Source organism: Rousettus aegyptiacus, unplaced genomic scaffold, assembly GCF_014176215.1.
Source record: "Rousettus aegyptiacus isolate mRouAeg1 unplaced genomic scaffold, mRouAeg1.p scaffold_m13_p_4, whole genome shotgun sequence".
Lineage (NCBI taxonomy): Eukaryota > Metazoa > Chordata > Mammalia > Chiroptera > Pteropodidae > Rousettus > Rousettus aegyptiacus.
Genome location: NW_023416307.1, coordinates 41,230,747 through 41,249,491, shown reverse-complemented (window position 1 = coordinate 41,249,491; position 18,745 = coordinate 41,230,747). Strand labels below are relative to the sequence as shown.

The window sequence follows — 18,745 nt, the reverse complement described above, 5'->3', positions numbered from 1 at the left end:
CCTGACGGTGAGACCCTGACTACCTCGCAGGAGGAGGCTTCGAGCCCCCTCCTGCAGGAGAGCCCCAGGGAGGACCTTGGCGCCATAAGGGAGGAGGAGGCTACTGAGCCCGCCCTCACCCTAAAGGCGCGAGGGCCTTCGCCGCCAAAGCCTTGGCCCAGCGCAGGGCCTGCTGCCCTCTGGATCGTATGGTTGTGGAGTTGGTGCAGTTACTGCTAGTGAAAGACAAAAAGAAGAGTCCAGAGACTTGAAGGATCTGGTCCCCAACATCATCACTAGGGCCGCAGAACATCTGCGGTATGTCTGGTTTCTAGCTGAAACAGCTTGGCCGCAAGCGCCACACTTATATCCTGATCAACAAATTAAAATTTCTGGAGGAGGAGGTGGCTTCACATTGGGTCTCTTAAAGATGATCTTGGGCCTTATCTATTTAAAAGGTAGTAGCGCCAGGAAGGCACAGGTATGGGAGATGCTGTGTCGATTGGAGATGAATCCCTTGAAGTATCGCTTCCTCTTTGGGCACCGGAAGAGGCTTATTATAGACGATTTCGTGCAGCAGTGAATACCTCAGTTGCAGGAGGGTGCCTCACACCAATCCACCGGAATGTAAATTCTCTTGGGGTTCCTGAAACAACCTGGAAACCAGAAAGATGAAAACCAAGGTTTCTTGGCCAAGCTCTATAAGAAAAAACCACAGCACTGGCCAGCGAGGTACTGTGAGGCCCTGGCAGATGGGGCTGACTGGGCCAGAGATGAGGCCAGTGTGAGGGTTAGGGTTAGGGCCTGAGCCAATGCTAAGGCTGGTATCTGCCCCTGGTGAGGCTGATGTAAAGGTGATCAGCCAGAGAGGGGTGGGGGCCGTGGGTATGGAAGCTACTGTTCGAGTCTTAAGTAGTATAGTTGGGAGGAGGCTTATTTCTGTAGGAGTTGTATAACTAGGTTTTAAGTTTTGTATCTTGAGAGTTTTTGTTAGATTTAATATACCATCGATGTTTATAAATGAGATTGCTCTACTTGTAGGATTTTGTTGTAGAGTTTTGCTGGTTCGGTAAAATGGTTTGAAAACTTTGTATTTTATTCTGTGATCTTGAACAGATTATGCAGTACTGTAGTACTGTACTTTAACAATTTGAAGGACCTCTGCAGTATGAGGATCTGGTACGAAAAAAAAAAGTAGTTGATTGGTGTCTAGCTTCCCAACACTTTTTCTCTATTGTATAAATAAAATAGACTGACATGTACCTCTATTTGCTTAGCTATTATAGTACCTAGAGAAAAATTAAAATGCAGTAAATCAGAGATATACTTTGGTACACTAAATAAATCAAACATTTGTTGAGCATCATCTTTAGTGTGATGCACCATTTGGGGAGTTTGGGGATAGAATGTTGAATAAGATTAAGAGCCTACTTTCCAGAACTAGACTGTAAGTAAATAAGCCAGAAATTACAGTACAGTGAGTTGAAGGCTACAGAGGGACTCCTAATCTAGCTGGAGTGATTAGGTGAGGCTTTAGTCAAACTTTGGGATGGCAGTGAGGGGGTGTGATAACTGGAGGAGAAGGAAAGGAAAAGAGGAAAAAGATGTTGGTTGTGGAAGATGGTATTAAAAATGGCTAGAGTGTCCAGATTGGTGAACACATGGAGATTGGGGTGGAGTGGTATACCAGAAGGGGGCATGGAAGCTCTGCACCCTTTCCCATACCTTATACATCTCTTCCATTTGGCTGCTCCTGGTATATCCTTTTATAATAAACTGGTAACCCAGTAAGGACAAAAAAAAAATGAAATAAAGTCACAGATGTTCCAGAGTAACATGGGAAGAAGACTTGATACACCACAGATCTGGAAAACACTCTACCTTCGCCAGTGCTCTTGCTCCAGAGCAACTTATTACAGTACACAAACGATGATGGTAACTCACCCCTACAAGGTTCCCTCTGCTAGGAAAGCCCTCAGAGACCAAATATTGTAACAATTCTGGAAAAGTACGTAGTGTGGGTGGGGAGGGCACATGTAGTGTTCCGTGTTACCAAGAAGTTCCACTTTCTGCTCCCTCCCCTGGCACCAGGAAGCCCAGTGCCCTCATCCATGTTTCTACCTGCTGCTTTCCACCTGCCACCTCCCATTTGGAGGAGATCATAAGGCATGCATCAATTTTGACTACTCATGAAGGGCCATCTACATAAGCAGATTAGGCCTCTGCAATGCCTACCACCTTCACTCTGGAGATAAATTCTGTAGAGTGGGTACATAACACAATAAGGAGACTGGAGGAGTGGTTACCAAACCAGAGATGTATTTGGGGGAAACAGTGAAACTGTCCTACAGCTGCCTTATACAGAAGAGCTGCTTTTTACTCTTCTTACTGCCAGTTTTTTTTTTTTCTGGTTGTGTCCATAAAAACATTTCTGAGTATATTAGGTTAGCATGGAATACAAATACTTTGGGACACAGGCCCAGAGATCCAACAAATCAAATTAGAATCAAAAGATATAAGCTTATGGGCAAAACAACTCGCTAATGATTAAAAATATTACTTCCAGGCAGTTTATAATTCATTAAACAAAAATACTGAGTGCCCAATGTATGCCAAGGACTTTGCTGAGTTCTAAAGATTAAAAGGGAGAGACTGGCTTTATCTTCAAGGAACAATAACAATGATAATTTCTCAGGTTTGTATTTTCTCATAGCAGAGAGGTCAACAGTGTTTACACCTGAAGGTCAGATTACTTGGTGATTTGCCTGTGGTCACTTGATGTTGTGTGTGATTTTAGTTATTACAACTCCAAAAAACAGCAAAGCTTGTGTACTTATCTCTAGTTGCCCTGCAGTCCTTACGGGAGTAAGGTACAGTGGAAATACTTGCTATTTTACCAGTGGCAGAGGGGACTTCGCTGGCAAAGACAGGACTAGCAGTACCACTTATTAAACATCTACGATAGGCCCAAAGCATTTACCCCCTACTTTTCACAACCACATCACAAAATAGTTATTAGTAAATACTCCTATTTCACAGATGTTAATATCTAAGATAAGCCAGCTTTTTTATGCTTTACATATTTTTTAGTGATTTTTTTAAACAACCTTACAGGATAGATACTATATGTTCCATTTTGCACTAAGCAAACAGACTCAGAGGCTTTTTAAAGGTCTCACAGATAGTGTTTAACAAAACAGGGACCGGAACTGAAATCTGACTGAGTCAAAAGCCTGCACTTTTCACTATTTTACATTTCTTTTATCTTGGAGCTCCTCCTAGACTTGGGTCATCTGTCTCCAAACTCTTATTCTTTCTTCAAACACCAATGTCTCTCTGGAGCTACAAACAAGGATTGTGTAGCCAGGGTACTTATGACAAGACAATGGCCTGAAGGAAGGTTAAAAGGAGGGTACAATAAAGTTGGAGAATCATCTGGGAACGTTGATCCCAGCTCTGCCTGCTCTCTCCCCAGTGTTCACAGAGTGTTAACTACATGTAGGATGTGTATTTTTGCTCAAGCTCGGCATGTTTTGCCCTTATAACCCATGTCGCCTCAGTCTTCTTTAGTCTGCCCTCTCCACTAAGCCTCAAATTAAGTCTGTCATGTCATGGAGCAATCAAATTATATTTGTGGACCTGTAAATAGGATTCCCAGTGTTGTTTCCAGATGGTTCAAAGGGCTGGCAGAACGCATACCCTTGCCTCAGGACGAAAGACCTCCCATGTCACAGATGCCATCATCAGCTTCTCAGAAGTACTCAAAGTATGGCCTCTGGGCCCATGTGTAGAGCAGACATTGGCCATGGTGAGGGCAAGAGATGAATCCTTCTGTTTTGAAAGGTCATTCGCATGAGGAAGAAGGCCTAGATCCCCCATCTCCTTTCGCTTTAGGCACGAATAGAACTAGATCTTCCTGGGCGACACACTGAGTGAGGAGAGCAGAGCATTGTTTTGGGGAGAGTGGTGATGGATGAAGTGCACCAAATCATACTTACACTGCAACTAGAAAGCAAAGCCAGTAAAGGAAGTTCCCTGGAAAACTATGAATCATGTGTCAGATGATAGGAAGGTGTCAGTTCAGCCACATGCTCTGCAGGGATCTTGACACCAGAGTTGAGACTTTCAACCCACTGGAACTTAGAGAACGAGTGTTTGGAAACAGGCTCAGGTCGATTACAACCCCAACAACCAGCAGGCACATAGTGCTCCAGAGGTGGCAGCTCATTTACAGCCTCTGCAAATCAGGCCTCAATTCACAGACTCAATCACAGTTTCCTCTAGAGATAATTAGGCTTCTTGCCTTGGTCATGTTGGCAATTGATGCTTGTGCAAATATTCCTCAAATTGTGCAGCCCGGCAGAGATGGTGACCATTACCTCCCAGCAGAAATAATAGTGTACTAAGGAGGTTAGGTATTCTGAAAAGTATCCTAATCAAGGTCTTTTAAAAGTCATGACTATGTAACCTTGAACAAGAAACATACACTCTTGAGAACTGAAGCTCTAGGAAAGTTTAGTGGGTGATTAGAGTGGTGGTCAGCTACAATCCACACCGCACACCCCATCCGACCAGCTGATTGCAGACCCTGCCCAGTTCCCAAACCAGTCATGACCACATAACAGTAACAGCCAGCATTTATTAAGCCTTATATATCAGGCATGGTGCTAAATATGATCACTACGTTGTCTTTTGCATCTGTGCAGCAGTCCCATGTAGCAGGTTCTACGTTTGCCAAGATTACGATACTAGAGAAAGAACAGAGAAAGAACAATTCTGTTCCATCAATGCATAAGTTAAATGACCCGTCCACACTCATGACATGGCTAGTGAGCAGCAGATCCAGAATTTGTATCTAAATCTTCTGGGTTTTTTGCTGGTGTGCCATCCTACTGGTCTTCAGAAGGTTCTTAGGGAGCAAACAAGCCCCGCTTTAGGAGAATAGGCAGAGAGAAAAGGAAAGAAAACCCATTGTTGTGCTCATTTATGCCATAAGCTAGAGCACCCAGGCTAGAAAGTAGAGGCAGTGAGTAGGGGAGGGGCAAGTTGGCGTCTCTGTTGTAGGGGCGTGGGCATTTTGTCACAAGAAGGAACCCGAATTGGGAGAGGAGCCCATTTTTGAGGAACGATGCCTCTGAGCAGCAGCTCCGTGGTCCCTGCACTGGGGGAATTGGCACAAGGGAAGCAGCAGTCCCAGCCTGAGCTTATTCAGGAGGTCGGCTGGTGTCAGGCCCAGTGAGGGACCCATAGCCACGTTACCCAAACCACCAGGATTGAGGAGACCTACTGAAGTGGAAGCTCCTGGCCCCTAGAGCAGACATCCCACTCTCTGCTACACGGTAGTGTGTGGCTTCAGCCGAGCTACCTAACCTCTCTGAGGTTTGGTTTCCTCACCTTTAAAACAGAAATAATGCTACCTACCTCAAAACACTGTGGACACTGAATGAGAGGATTATTCAGTACCCATCACAGTAGTTGGTACATGGTAACAATTGTTATTATAAAATGTGCTCATTCAACAGATATTTATTGAGCATCTTCTATACATACTAGATGGTGAGATTATAGCAGAGAACAAAATAAAGTCTTTGCCTTCATAGAGCTTACATACTAGTGTAAGGAGATAGATAATGAAGAAGTATAATACATAGCATGTCGGATGGAGACCTATGTCATAGGAAGAAATGCTGCAGGAAAGGGGGAACGAGTACTAAGGGATGTGAAATTAATTGTAAATAGCCTGGTCAGGGAAAGCCTCACTGAGAAGTGAAATAACTGAAGGTGATAAGCAGGGGGACCACAAGCTGTCTGGGCGATGGGGGGGAGGGGGTGCTGACAGATGAAACAGCAAGAATGAAGGCTCAGCAAGAATGAAGGCTCAGGGTAGCTCCTGAAAGCAGAGTGAGTGGAGGGGGACAGCTTGAGCAGGAGACGAGTTCCTTATCCTGGAGGAGCTCTCAGAGCTGGCACAAGGACCTAAAACAATGAATAAACATGGATCTGCACCCAAGGGTTACTGAAGAGTTCAGCAGGGGAAGAAGCCACAGCAGCCTTAGGTAATGCGGAAGCTTCCCCAGGGCCTAGAAGGGGAAGGAAAGAGAAAACATTCTTTATTCATAGCTTTTGTTTTTCTAGTTACAAATGCTTATAGTGCAAAAATTTGGAAAGCTCCATAAAAATAAGAAAAAGAAAATGGACTCTCTAGAATATTGGCACCCAGAGGTAACCATGGTTAACAGTGTAGTGTGTGTTTAATTCTTACCTGCCTAGAGTATAAATAATTTGTTTCTTCTTTAACAATACGTTGCAGTGACACTGAACCCCACTCCATGCAATATTTCCCTCAAATATTTCTGGGTGCTCCCAATGGGGCATCTCAAATGATGTCATAAATCCATCCACCCACAGCAGTTACCATGTGGGGCTCGTGGATGCCTTTACTGGAGATGCTTTTTGTGGGGTCCCCAGCATCCATGGCTGCTGCCTTCCTCTATGGCCAGAGCTCTGTGCAGAGGCGAATGAAGTGTCCTCCCCAGCTCTCTGCCAAGATATGTCGCCTGGGTCACCAAGCAATAGTGCTGGGCTCCCTCCAATCTCCTCAGGAAGATTGTGATCTCTTGCAAGCAACTCTCCAAACTTCAACTGAAAATAGTCACCTCCACAGGGATCGGTCCATGCTCCCCTCCTCCACAATTCCTCTCTCAAACCTTAGATAAAAAAAGGAACAAAAAGGCAGTGTCTGTCTCCAAAGGCATGGCTATTTACAATGCTGAACCAGTGAACATCTGCATTCAGGCTGACAGTGACTACACAGTTTTAGGTTTGTGTTGATTTTTCCAAAATATAGCAAAAGTCTGCCCCAGAGGTAAACTAAATTCTCTACCTTTAGCGAACTACTAAAAATTATAGCTTCCCCCACCCCCACCTTTTCCACCTCTCCTTATCATGTTTTCAAAACGTTAGGGTATTATGTATAGTGTTGGAGATGCCTGGAATGTAAGTAAAATGTTGGAATGGGAGAAAGGATTTCAGAAAAGATAGGGTAGCAGCAATGCGTACAGTGCTCTGGGAACCACATGGGACCAGTTAGGTTTAAGCAAAAAGTGTGTGGAGGAGGGGAGAGGGTGCCGTGGATGGAGAAAGTAGCTGAGGGAGAGCAATTGGTGCATGGCGGTGCTTTAGGAGGAGGACTGGCTGGTTGTGAAGGGGGAGGCTAGAGTTAAATGGGAGACCTTGGCAATAGTCCAGTTAGGACTTGAGGACAACCTGACTATGGGAGTGGTGGCAGCAGGAATGGCAGTGGGAAAGGACACGTTGCAGGTGTCACAAGACATGATTTGATAGCTGATTAGCTGTGGGCAATGGAACAGAGGGACATGTGAGAGATGACTCTGCAATTTCAAGCTGGAGTGAATAGCAGAATGCTGGAGTCGTTCATCAGAATAGCTGGATGCTCCAGGGGGAGCTGGCTAGGGGTCAGGAAGATGGGTAGGGCTTGAGGAACACTGAGTCTCAGTTGCTCAGTTGTATATCCAATGGATACTTAGAGATGAAGCAGAGGAAGCACACTAAGGCTGAAGGTAGACACCCTGAGTCATTCTTTTAGAGGACATATCCAAAACCATGGTCTTTCTCCTTGGGAGTGTTTAGAGGGAGGAGAGCAGGAACTTGACCCATCTCTCTTCTTGTGTGGGAGAAAGCAAGGATCTTGGAAGGCTCAAGCAGATTACCCAGAAATGAAGTTCTGCTCTCACAGTTGCCTTTGGGGGCTGGCTCTCTGTTCATCTTCTAGATTTACTTCCACAAATAATCTGAGGGATAAGAAAAAGGTCTCAGAAGGGAGCAGCATGGCCAGAGAGTCATGAAACTGGGGAAAAAGAAGCCACATATTGTTGTAGGTGGGTGTCAACTAAGGGGTAACCAAGATTCTTTGTGTGCCCTAAAATAGAACTGCAAACAACGGAGTCACACTACACTGGAAGGACTCATACAGACCCAAGCCAAGGCTTAAATGGGCCAACCCATGGGATTCAAGCCTTAGCAGTTTTTCTCTCCTTTCTTTATAGCGGACCTTGTGGCTTGGAACATTCCAGGCAACATCATCACCTTTAATCAGAACTGAGATGTCTCCACAGCACGAGATATATCCCAAGGATGGGAGGTTCTCACTCAGGGGGAACCCACACATTTAGACCTCTCAGACACACAGGGCACCTCACCCAGGCGTGAACACACACTTGGTATATACATCTAGAAATATCTCCTCCAACTATATAGGAGACACAAAGGAAAATATCATTTGGCAACTATGATATAGAAGGTACTTTGCCTGGAGTTTTCCTAATATTTTCACATTTAGTCTCACAATTGTGAGAGAAAGAGATTATTTTCCCATTTATAGAAAACCGAGTCTAGGAAAAGTTAGGTATTTTCCCCCAAGATCATGCCTGGAAATAGTAGATGGCTCCTGACCCAGGTCTGCTAATGCACTTCACACATGTGTGCACAACAGACACATACATACAAACATATCCATCCCTTCCAGATACACAAAACCCCCATAGAATGCAAGCTTCTCAAGGGCAGGATCTTCATTTTGTTCACTAATGTATCCCAGGCATCTAGAACAGTGCCTGGTGCACAGTACACACTCAGTAAATATTTTATGATTGTTGTTAAAAGAATCGAATGAATACACATACGACACTCATCTACGCACATATACCTCTACACAGACATACATAATCACTCACACTCTTTCACACACACTTATAGATGCATCAAGTTCACTGACTGAAGGGAGATGGCAGGTGAGGAGGATCCAGCTATCAGAGCTGCCCCACCGGCCTGCTCCTGGAGGGGTGACCTCTGCATCATGGACCTCACTGATGGTGTCCAGTCTCTTCCCCAGAGCAGGTAACCAGCCTTCTCCCTAGGCTCAGAACAGCCCACCTCCTCTTTTCCTTAGCTCAGTCAAAACAAAGAATTTTTCTAAAAGATTTTTACTGAGAGAAAAATCGGGAAAAAATAAATCGAGAAACTACAAGCTCTTGAGGGGACCAGTAGACAGAGCTGGATTCCAATCCTCAGCCACGCCCTGGAGTCTGGCCGCAGCCTGGCCGGCTGGTGCAGCGGTCAGTTGGCTCACAGAGCCCAGGCCCCGCTTGGAGGCTCTACCAGCAGCTCAAGATGCCCAATTTGAGGGAGGAGGGGGTTGGCACAGCTGCTCAACCTGAGGATTCTCTCTTTCTCCAGATACTGCTTCTTCTGCTGTCAGGACACAGACCCTTCTGCCACTCAGGCCTTGAGCTAACTGGAATTTGACACCCTCCTTGCCATCTGCCGTGCCCTGGGATTGTAAACCAGCCCGGTCCTATCCAAATCACTCAATAGGACTGTGTCAATCCCTTTCTTAAAACTTTAAGTTCTTTCTAGAGCCTCAAGGCTTGGTCCGTGGTGTCTTCTGCCCATTTCTCAGCCTCATCCCACTCCACCCCTTCGTCTGGTCTCCGGCTACATTTGCAAAGCCGTTCTGATTGACTTACCAGAGCCCAGGATTCCAAGGATCTATTTACCCAGACACCTCAAACAACTCCAGATCAGCCTCTGGACCAGCATCAGTATCACCAGGGCCTCTGGATTAAAGTAAATTCTTGAGCCCACCCAAGAGCTGCCGAATGAGAATCTGCAGCTGAGGCCCAGAAGCCAGCACTTTTAACAAGCTTCCCAGGCAACTCCCACACTCCAAAGTCCAATAAGCACCACCCCAAATCTACTAAATTTCATACATACCCCCATGCGCACATAATAACAGGAATAGCTAAAGCATTTATTGAGCACTCACTATGTGCCAGGAAGTCTTTCCATGTATTGACTCAGTTCATCGTGTCAATGATGCTGTGAGGGGGACATATTATCAGCCCACTTTACAGTAACTTGCCCAGATTCACACAGCCATTTGTAAAGTCAGGAATTGAACCCAGGTCTTGTGACTTTTGAGCTTGTACACAACCACCACACTTTCCCTAGCACACATGAATGTTCCCCACACTCTCACACTGACCACACGCAGAACCCCACCCCCTCAGGACCACTGACAAAAGAGGAGATGGAAAGCCAGGGTGTTTCTGAAGGCTCCTCGTTTCTCTCCCACCCCAAGCCTGGCATACCCGATCTGAGCTGAGAGAGCCAGCAGCCACAGCCGGCGGGGCCGGCGAGTCGGCCAGCTATGGCTCCAGGACTTTCTCGGTGCCCACAGGCTTGGAGGCCCAGCCCTGCCTGCCGCAGTGAGTGAGCCCACTGCGGGCCTCGAGTGCCAGGGGCCCTGCACCCCACCCGCCAGCCTCCACCGCCTGGCGTGTCCTGGCTGCCTGCGACCTGAGCCCCTGACAAGGCCCTCCTGGAATGCTACAGCCAGAGAGCAGATGTGCTTGCAGCTCTCTCCAAAAACTCTTCCTCAGGAATCCCGCCACGGGGAAAGGCAGGGGGAAGGAGAGAGGGATTGGAAAAACCACCAAAATGCCATAACACAGAAAAGTGATCCAAATACAAAGCAGCAACTGTGTATCTGGAAGGAATAAACTGAGGAGGAGAGGCGTGGAGTGGTGCAGCGTGGCGGCGAGGCTGCCAGCCTTGGCAGCCAAGGGCGGGAGGCTGGGCAGCAGCCGCCAACTGGCCACAGGGCTGCGCTGGCCAGGGGCTGGGGTGCGGGAAGAGCAGGGTCTAGGCTGACTCAGGAGTGGATCAACCAGCAGCATCCGCCTTTCCAGGGCTCCAGGCACTGTGGTCCTCACCCCCTAGAAGCTCCAACACCCCAAGACCTACCCGAAGGCCCCTTCTCACTGTCCTCCACCTGAAGGGTCTGCTTGAGACCAAGGAAAGAGCCAGAATTATGCCCAGATCCACTGCATTCTAAGTATGGGGCGAGAGGGCTCTGACAGTGGAGGGAAAGAGGTGGAAAAGATTTGTTTTGAGGCTACGATATGGAGAATCAAAGCAGGTTCTCACCCAGCTCCCTTCTGATAAGCAGTGCAGCCTTGGGCAACTCATTTATTCTCACTGAGGCCAATGTCCTCACTGTAAAACGGGATAAATCGAGTTTTCTTTGTACACCTCAAAGTCAAACAAGACTGGTAGGTTGGACAGGTTATCAAGGCTTGGGCCCAAGACAGAAAGCAAGATGGTGGCGTGTCACAGGAGATGGTGTTGAAGAATAGGGTTTGAGACATACTTTCTAGCCATGCGACCTTGGAGGAGACACTTAGCCTCTCTGTGCTCAAGAGAGCCAAAGCCTGGGCAGTGAAAAGCTTTTGAAAAACTTTCATTAACAGTAGCTGCTATCAGCTCCCACTTCCTAAGTCATGTACCAGGTACAAAACTGGATGTTTTCACAGATTGTGCATGTATTTCTGTGAGGTAGGTATTATTATTCCCATTTTACAGATGGGAAAATAAGGCTCAGGGAAGTTAAGGAACTTCTGAAAACTGGCAGATGCTGGAATTAAACCAGATCTGTCTGACTACAGAGCCCATACCCTCTCTGCTATTGCAGTCCCAGATGGGCAGTGTCTCAGACTGTAAGCTGAGGGAAAAGACAGAGTCCTGGCAGAGACGACTGGCCCGGGCTATCTGGCAGCAGGTGGCAGAGACTCTATCTGGGTTCAGCCAGTGCAGGAGGCTTAGTGGAGTATTCCCAGACCAGGAGGAGCTAAAGCCTCCAGTGCCACATGACAACCTGGAGGCCAGGTGCAGGAGGGTGCAAAGGTGTTATAATCCACCGTGAGGGAGATTGCCATGCAAGACCTGGAGAACAAAACAGGAAACATGATTGCTGCCAAGTAGGTCAACAGAGCATCTAATTGTTGAGCAAGATATGTGAGGAGCTGAGAATAAGCTGGATTGTTAACAGGGCAACCGCAGATAAAAGGAGGCCCAGACAGGTCATTGCATAGCTCAGGAATAAACTCCATAGCCACTGCTGAGGCCTTCCTCTACATCAGATGCTCTGCGAGCCCATGGGGGCTACTAGAGGGACAGGTAATCAAGACCTGGGCTTGAGCATAGAAAGTGGTAACATGTCACGGGATATGGAGTTGAAGAATCAAATTCGACACCTACTTATTGGCCATGTGACCTTGCAGAGACACTTGACCTCTCCATGCTAGAGAGAGCCAAAGTCTGAAAAAGAGCACAGCAAAAATGGTTTCCCTCCATGTCTTCTCGCCAGCCCCTTCTTCCAAGCCCACGCCCCTGTTATCCCTCTGGGAAGCCTGCCATTAGAGCGGTGAGTAAGCCTCTCCCTTCCTGGTATCCTTTGGCCCCTGAACATGCCTCATATGTGCCTTTCATATGGAGTTTTGACCTCCCCATTGTAATGACCAGCATGTATATCTGTTGCCCCATCAGGACTGTGGGCTTCTTAAAGGCACCCCATTACAGTGCCTGAGAGAGAGGCTGGTAAGTGTTTGAGAAATGAAGCAGGGACTAAGTGAACCAAGATTCTTCAGAGGGCTTCCTAAAGCAGGTAGTGGTCAGTCTGGGTCTTAAAGGAGTTGGTATATGTCGATAGTACTTTTTCTTCAAGGAAATCGAAGCCCCTCTGGGCTCCTAATACTTAAGTTAGACATACCCGTCTCCACAAGCTAGAACTCTCTCAGCAGTGTGTATTCATTCTTTCCACATTTACTGAACATATATTATGTGCCTAGCTAGAAAGCAAAACCTAAGATATGGCTGGCCCTTGTCTTCAAAGGTATAATTGTCAAGTGGCTGGAAATGGGGCGCAGATAATTATAATAGAGAACTATAACCTATGACCATCTGGAGGATTCTATGGGTATCCCCTAAAGAGATTCCCAATCCACGCAGGAGGGAGCAAGGAAAGACAGAGTTGCCACATGCGGCTAAGCAGGCTGCGCACTGCACAAGCCAGGGCACTCCCTGGAGTCACACAATGCAGGCGCCCAACACTTCCAGGCCAGCAACACCCGAAGCCCTTTCCATCTCACCCCAACCCCCAAACCCTAGTCCATGAACCTGGTCTTTCTCCTCCCCTGGCTTTTCTCCTTTCTGAAAACTCCTTTGTACCATCTTCTAGAGGCTTCTTCAGAAAAACTACCCAGAAGCCCCTGCTGTTCCCTTTCTCCTGCCAGCTCTGTAAGGCTAGCAGGCTCCTCTCAGAGAATTAGATTTTTGGGAAGTGTGATTCATGGGGAAAGAACTCTTTCCACGGCTTTCTAACCTTTGATGTGACCCCAAAAAACCTGTGGCTAATACAGAGTGATCTAAATCTCACAAAGCTCATAAACACAAGAGCCGCACTGCATTGGGCCATGAAAAAGGCCTCTGGCCATCCAGTTCCTGCCACCAGCTGGAGGAATGTTCCCCTTCTCCACCCTACACCAACAGCCCTCCCCACAAACCCTCCGCTCCGCTGGCAGCTCCTGCAGGAGCAGCATCTCAGGGCCCAGTGACTGGGAGGCGGGGGCTTGCTAAGGCCCACCCCGCTAGCCCACCAGTCTTAGCTGGACCCAGAAGCTCTGTCTCTCCAGTTCGGATAGGAAAGAACTTAGTTACTGAGCAAGGGAGAGAAAGACATCTAAAAGCCTCTTTGATGGGAAGAACAGGAAAGAGCAGAAAAACATTATGAGTTATAGGTGACATGTCTGCAGAGGTCGTGTCTGCTGTGGACACCAGCAGCAATAGTCCTCGCTCAGACTGAGGTTTCTAGAAGTTTGCTTGCAAAGCAAAACAATATAAATGAAGTCTTATTTTCCCCCATGAAAACAATGTTTTGGGAGGAATAATCTATCAGTGTCAAATTTAATGAACTAGAAACAATATGCATGTTCTCTACTTAGTATGCCTCTTTCTAAAGCAGGTTATAGAAGAAGCAGGATAAGGTGGTAACTAATGAGATAACGTAAATGAAATGCCTCACAGTGCCTAGCGTATGGTAGGTGATCAGTAAATGGCCACCATTACTGTAATGCCTTATTTTATTATCTGAGCAATCCTTGAGAGGCACTGAGCAGAGCATGGAGAGGGGCCATGGTTTCCAGGAACTAGTCTGAGGCCCTGCCTGGGACCTCCAGGCTCGGGTTTCACTTTAGGAAGCTGGTTCGCAGCGCGCACAATGACATTTGTGCTCTGCCGCTCATGTTGAAAATACTGCTACCGCACAGCTGGGCACAAAGGCAGAGGGACAGGCAATGGCTGAACTAAACGGATAGCTGACTTCAAGACACTTAGTCCAGGATTCTCCTCTCTCCCCACTCCCCCTGCCCCCACCCCGCCATTGAATCTCACAGCAATTTGGAAGTCAAAAGTTCTTAAAACAAGTTTTTGTCACTAGGTCGAGCCTCACAGCCAGTGGGATCCTGGGCCACCACAGTCTCTCTGCAGACAGACGGAGAAATGGAGACTGATCTCAGCAAACCTGCCCCCATCCCTCTCATTCTAGCAAACAGGTGACATAGGCACTTGCTCCAGAGGTAGGACAAGTAAGATAAGGGGTTCCTTTCCTGCCCCCCCCCTCTGAGCACAGTGGGGGGTCTTGCTCATGGGAAAGCCTTTCCAGAGATTTCTGTTCTCCTAGTCACCAGGGAAAAACCAAAAAGGAGAATTTAGTTCTCTTCCTCAAGGTTGTGGATGCATTGTAGAAAGGACGGGGTCACATTCCGGTGGGGGCCACCTAACAGGCCCCGGGTGTGGAGCCAGCTAACCCTCCTACACTTGAAACGCCACCCATGGCAAGGAGACATCTGCCTTCTCAGCCTGTTCATTTCGCACCCAGAACCTGAGGTAAATGACCTCCCCTCCCTCTCTGTTTACCCCACCTCCACTTTAATCAGATTCCCACCTTCTTTATTGAAGGCAGAAGGGAAAAGACCTCCTTCGGGTGTGCGCAGAGGCTCACAATAAAGGGAGAATCCCCAGGAGACTTGCCACTGAGCCCATGTTTACTCTCCAGGAGTTGCAGTCAGGAGACAACATTTTATCACTTTCCTGTGGTCATTTACTCTTTTGAGCCTCAGTGGCCATATTTTCAAAATGAGGATAATAATAATATCACTCCCACGAGGTTGTTTGTTTAGCGGAAAAAATAAAATGGGGTATGAAAAAGGCTTTGCAAACTGTGGAATGCCATATGATAACAACAAGAAATAATAATAGTAACAATAATAATACAGTGCAGCAAGGACTATGAAACAGCCCTATCCCTAAGAAGTACCCCCCAAAGCCTGTGAATATTTGGGAGGGAACACCGCCAAAACCTTCTAGACAGGAGTCTCTGTCTCCTGAAGGATCCTGCAGTGGGGCATGGCCAGGGTAGTAGAGCTAGGGCGAGGTCAGCCCTCTTACCATCACCATCTAATCTCCAGCCGGGGATGGTGATTATACCCCCCAGAAAGAATGAGGGTCTCTTCCCAGGGATTACCACACTCCTCTCGAGCCAAGAAGATGTAAAGAAAGGGAGAAGGAGGGTTGGCTAAGTCACCAGCCTGAAGTCACAGGAATTTCCCAGAGCCAGCCTCAGGGGCAGGGCCAGAAGAACAAAGCATGAAAGGGAAGTGATCCCAGAAGTCAAACCCAGGATCCTCTGTCAGTGCCCAGAGCCCCGCTCTGGAGGGGCCAGGGAGACAGAAGCACCAATAACAGCTGTTGTTTGCTGAGCCTGTGCTAGGCGCTTTCTGTCAATCTTCTCTCATTTGACCCTAATCACAACCATGCCAGACAGTGGTGATTATGTCATCGTTCAGATGAGGCTCCTATCGCATGTCATTTTCCCGGGGTTGCTCATTTAGCTACTAGCAAAACTGGACAGGATTTTAACTAGGGTCTGATTGGATCCAAAGCTCAGAGCCACTCTACCCACTGCCTACTTGTCAGTGGGCTGGCCCACAGTGGCAGAATGGGCTGGACTAGCTTCTGGGTGGGTCCCCAGCCACACTAGGGAGAGGAGAGAGCCTAAGAGAACAGGGAAAGTTGTTCACTTTCAGTAACTGCACTTCTGAACATTCACCAGCCCGGCACACACCAGACTAAGACCACATGGCTATCTTGCCCTGTGCCTGGCTAGGACCAATGTCAAGGGTGGCCTGCTCCAGTGCTTGGCTCCAAATTTGAGAAAGGCACCAGGGAGACCCAGAAAGAGGCCCCCCACTTCTTTTCCTGCTCCCTACAGAACAACAAGGGCCTGATTATAGAGGCCAAAGGACCCTGCTCCTAGAGAGGAGGATACGATCCCTCAGTCTTCCATTTCTGAATTGAATGGCCGGGGGGCAGGGGGGAATACCTGTGTCCTCCCACAGAGCAGGGGCTGGCTGGCTCTCCAGAGTGCCCTGCTGAGCTAGCTCCCTCTCTCTGTTCTTGTGGAAAGGGTAGAGGTGATGTGGCCTGGACTGAGGTAGAGGATGAAATAGTACAGATCCTATCTTCTGGTTTTCGTTGGAATGGATCGCCCCAAAGGAATTTTTCTTTTTATTTAGTCTAAAAGTCATGTAGACATATTGCAGAAGATTTGACAAATAGAAGAAAAAGAATTACCTGTAATTTCACCACCATAACAACTCCTGGTAACATTCTCAAGTAGTTCCTTCCCAGTTATCCCACCTTTTTTTATTTAAAACTATTTTTTAAAATAATTTTAATTTTATCATTTCCAGAATGTAGATCCAGATTTTCCCACCACTTGTCATGACATCATAATTGTCTTTCCATGTCATTGTGCAGTTTGCCTGTCCTCCTTTTGAATGGCTACAGGTGAGTTTATCGTGTGGGTAGGGGCAAAGGCTTTCAACTCCTGATTTAAGAATGTTTGTATTTGATTACTCAGCCATAAGAAGAGATGAAATACCGCCATTTGCAACAACATGGATGGACCTCGAGATAATCATACTAAGCAAAATAAGCCAGACAGAAAAAGTTGAAAATCACATATCACTTATATGTGGGATATAAACCTCAAAGCAACAAATGAGCAGGACAAACTGAGACTCATGGACATGGACTATAGACTAGTGGTTACTAGTGGGGTGGGGAAGGGGCTGGGAGGTAGATGGGGTAAAGAGGGTCAAATATAGGGTTTAGGGGGAGGGTGAAGTGGGCAAAGGGGATCAAATATACGGTAGCTGAAGGAAACTGGACTTTGGGTGGTAAACACACAATAAAATATACAGATGTCAAATGATAACGTACACCTGAAAATTATATGATTGTATTAACCAATACTACCCCCAATAAACTTAATTAAAATTTTTAAAAATGTTTTTTTAAAGAATGTTTGTATTTGAAACCTTCAAAAAGTGGAACATTGGAATCACATTTAGTCAAGCCTGACTATTTTGAAAAAAAAAAAATAATAAAGTTATAGGGACTCAGAAGATCTGGGCAGCCTGGTTGCAACACATTGGGAAGGGGGTCTGCGAGTCGGGGAGGACAGTGGGGATGGGGTTGGAGCACCTGCCACCAACCAAGGAGCCACCAAAACCAGTCCCCTTGCCTTCGTGGCCCTGCAAGACCTGCGTTTGCAGCATTGCTCCCATGCCAGAGAGTTGCCGGGAGAGACTAGTTAGGAGAATGTTAGATTGGAAACCAAAGAGCCTGTCAGATGCCTGCTGTCCTTCTCAGAGGCTTCCTGCACTTGTTAGGGGTCTGCCAGGGGAAGGCCGCCCTGGAAGCCCTGACCCACTCCTTGGAGTGCAGCACAGGCCCCGACCCTTTTATTCAACCCCAGGTGGGTCTCCAGCCCATCCGTTCACTCAGGGTTGCTCTCAAACAGATACTCTTGAGATTTATTAGGTATTTATCAAGGAGCTACTGAATGCATCATTTGTGTCTTGTTACAACCAGAAAGAAATCGTCCCTGGCCATGGAAGCTTATATCTAGTTACAGAAGGCTTCAAAACAAAGGCATTGTAGTCTAGTGGTTAATGGCTGGCACTCTGGAGTCAGACCTAGCTGGGTCGAGTGCTTCCCCCAGGCTCCCCTTTACTTATTGAACAAGTAAATTACTTTAACCTTCCTAAGCCCCAGCTTCCTCATCTGCAGAATGGGGTTAATCTAATTCACCTTGCAGAGTTGTGGTAAGGATTAGAGGCAATATATGTAAAGTGCCAGACATTTGGTAGACTTTCAGAAATTTTGGTTATAATTAAAGTAGCACAAAACACATGTAAAATGCTAAAGGGACATTACATAAAGCAAGGGGGTCAGAACATCGAGGGGTAAAGGAATGAAAAGTCTTCTGGAACAGGGGTTCTCAACGCTGGCTGGGCGTTAGGATCAACTGGGAGCTTTGAAACTATGCTGATACCCAGGGACCAAATCAGACCAATTAAACCAGAATGGGACTCAGGCCTGGACATATTTTTTAAAAGCTGCCCAAATGAATCGGTGCATCCTGAATTAAAAACCACTGCTCTAGGAGGTGAACCGAGCTTTGGAAAAAATGCAACATATATTGAGTTAAATTGTATCTGCTAGGTATTTTCACAACAGTTAGCTCATCTAAATTCTCCCAACAATTATCTGAAGCTGATATTCTTAATCCTTTTTGAAAAAAAGGAAGCGGGAATTTATATAGGTCATTGAAATAAACCGGCCACAGCCCTGCCCAGACACTGTTTTACTGCTCAATGCTCCAGGGCACTGCTGTCCAATAGAAGCCTATGAATCACAAACGGGAGCCATAGGTATAATTTTGAGTTTTCTAGTAGCCACATTAAAAAATTTAAAAGAAACAGGTGAAATTAATTTTTAAATA

The 18,745-nt window shown here is 46.8% G+C and overlaps 1 protein-coding gene across 1 annotated transcript in view; it reads left to right on the top strand.

Moving 5' to 3' along the window:
- Positions 1-1,041, top strand: part of MAGEF1 (MAGE family member F1) — a 51,329-nt gene extending 50,288 nt beyond the window's left edge. The window contains 7 exon segments of the mRNA XM_036219648.1: positions 2-115; positions 118-237; positions 240-303; positions 305-381; positions 384-556; positions 558-657; positions 660-1,041. Coding sequence (XP_036075541.1) covers positions 2-115; positions 118-237; positions 240-303; positions 305-381; positions 384-556; positions 558-657; positions 660-787 — 776 coding nt within the window. The 3' untranslated portion in view covers positions 788-1,041.
- The last annotated feature ends 17,704 nt before the right edge of the window (positions 1,042-18,745 follow it).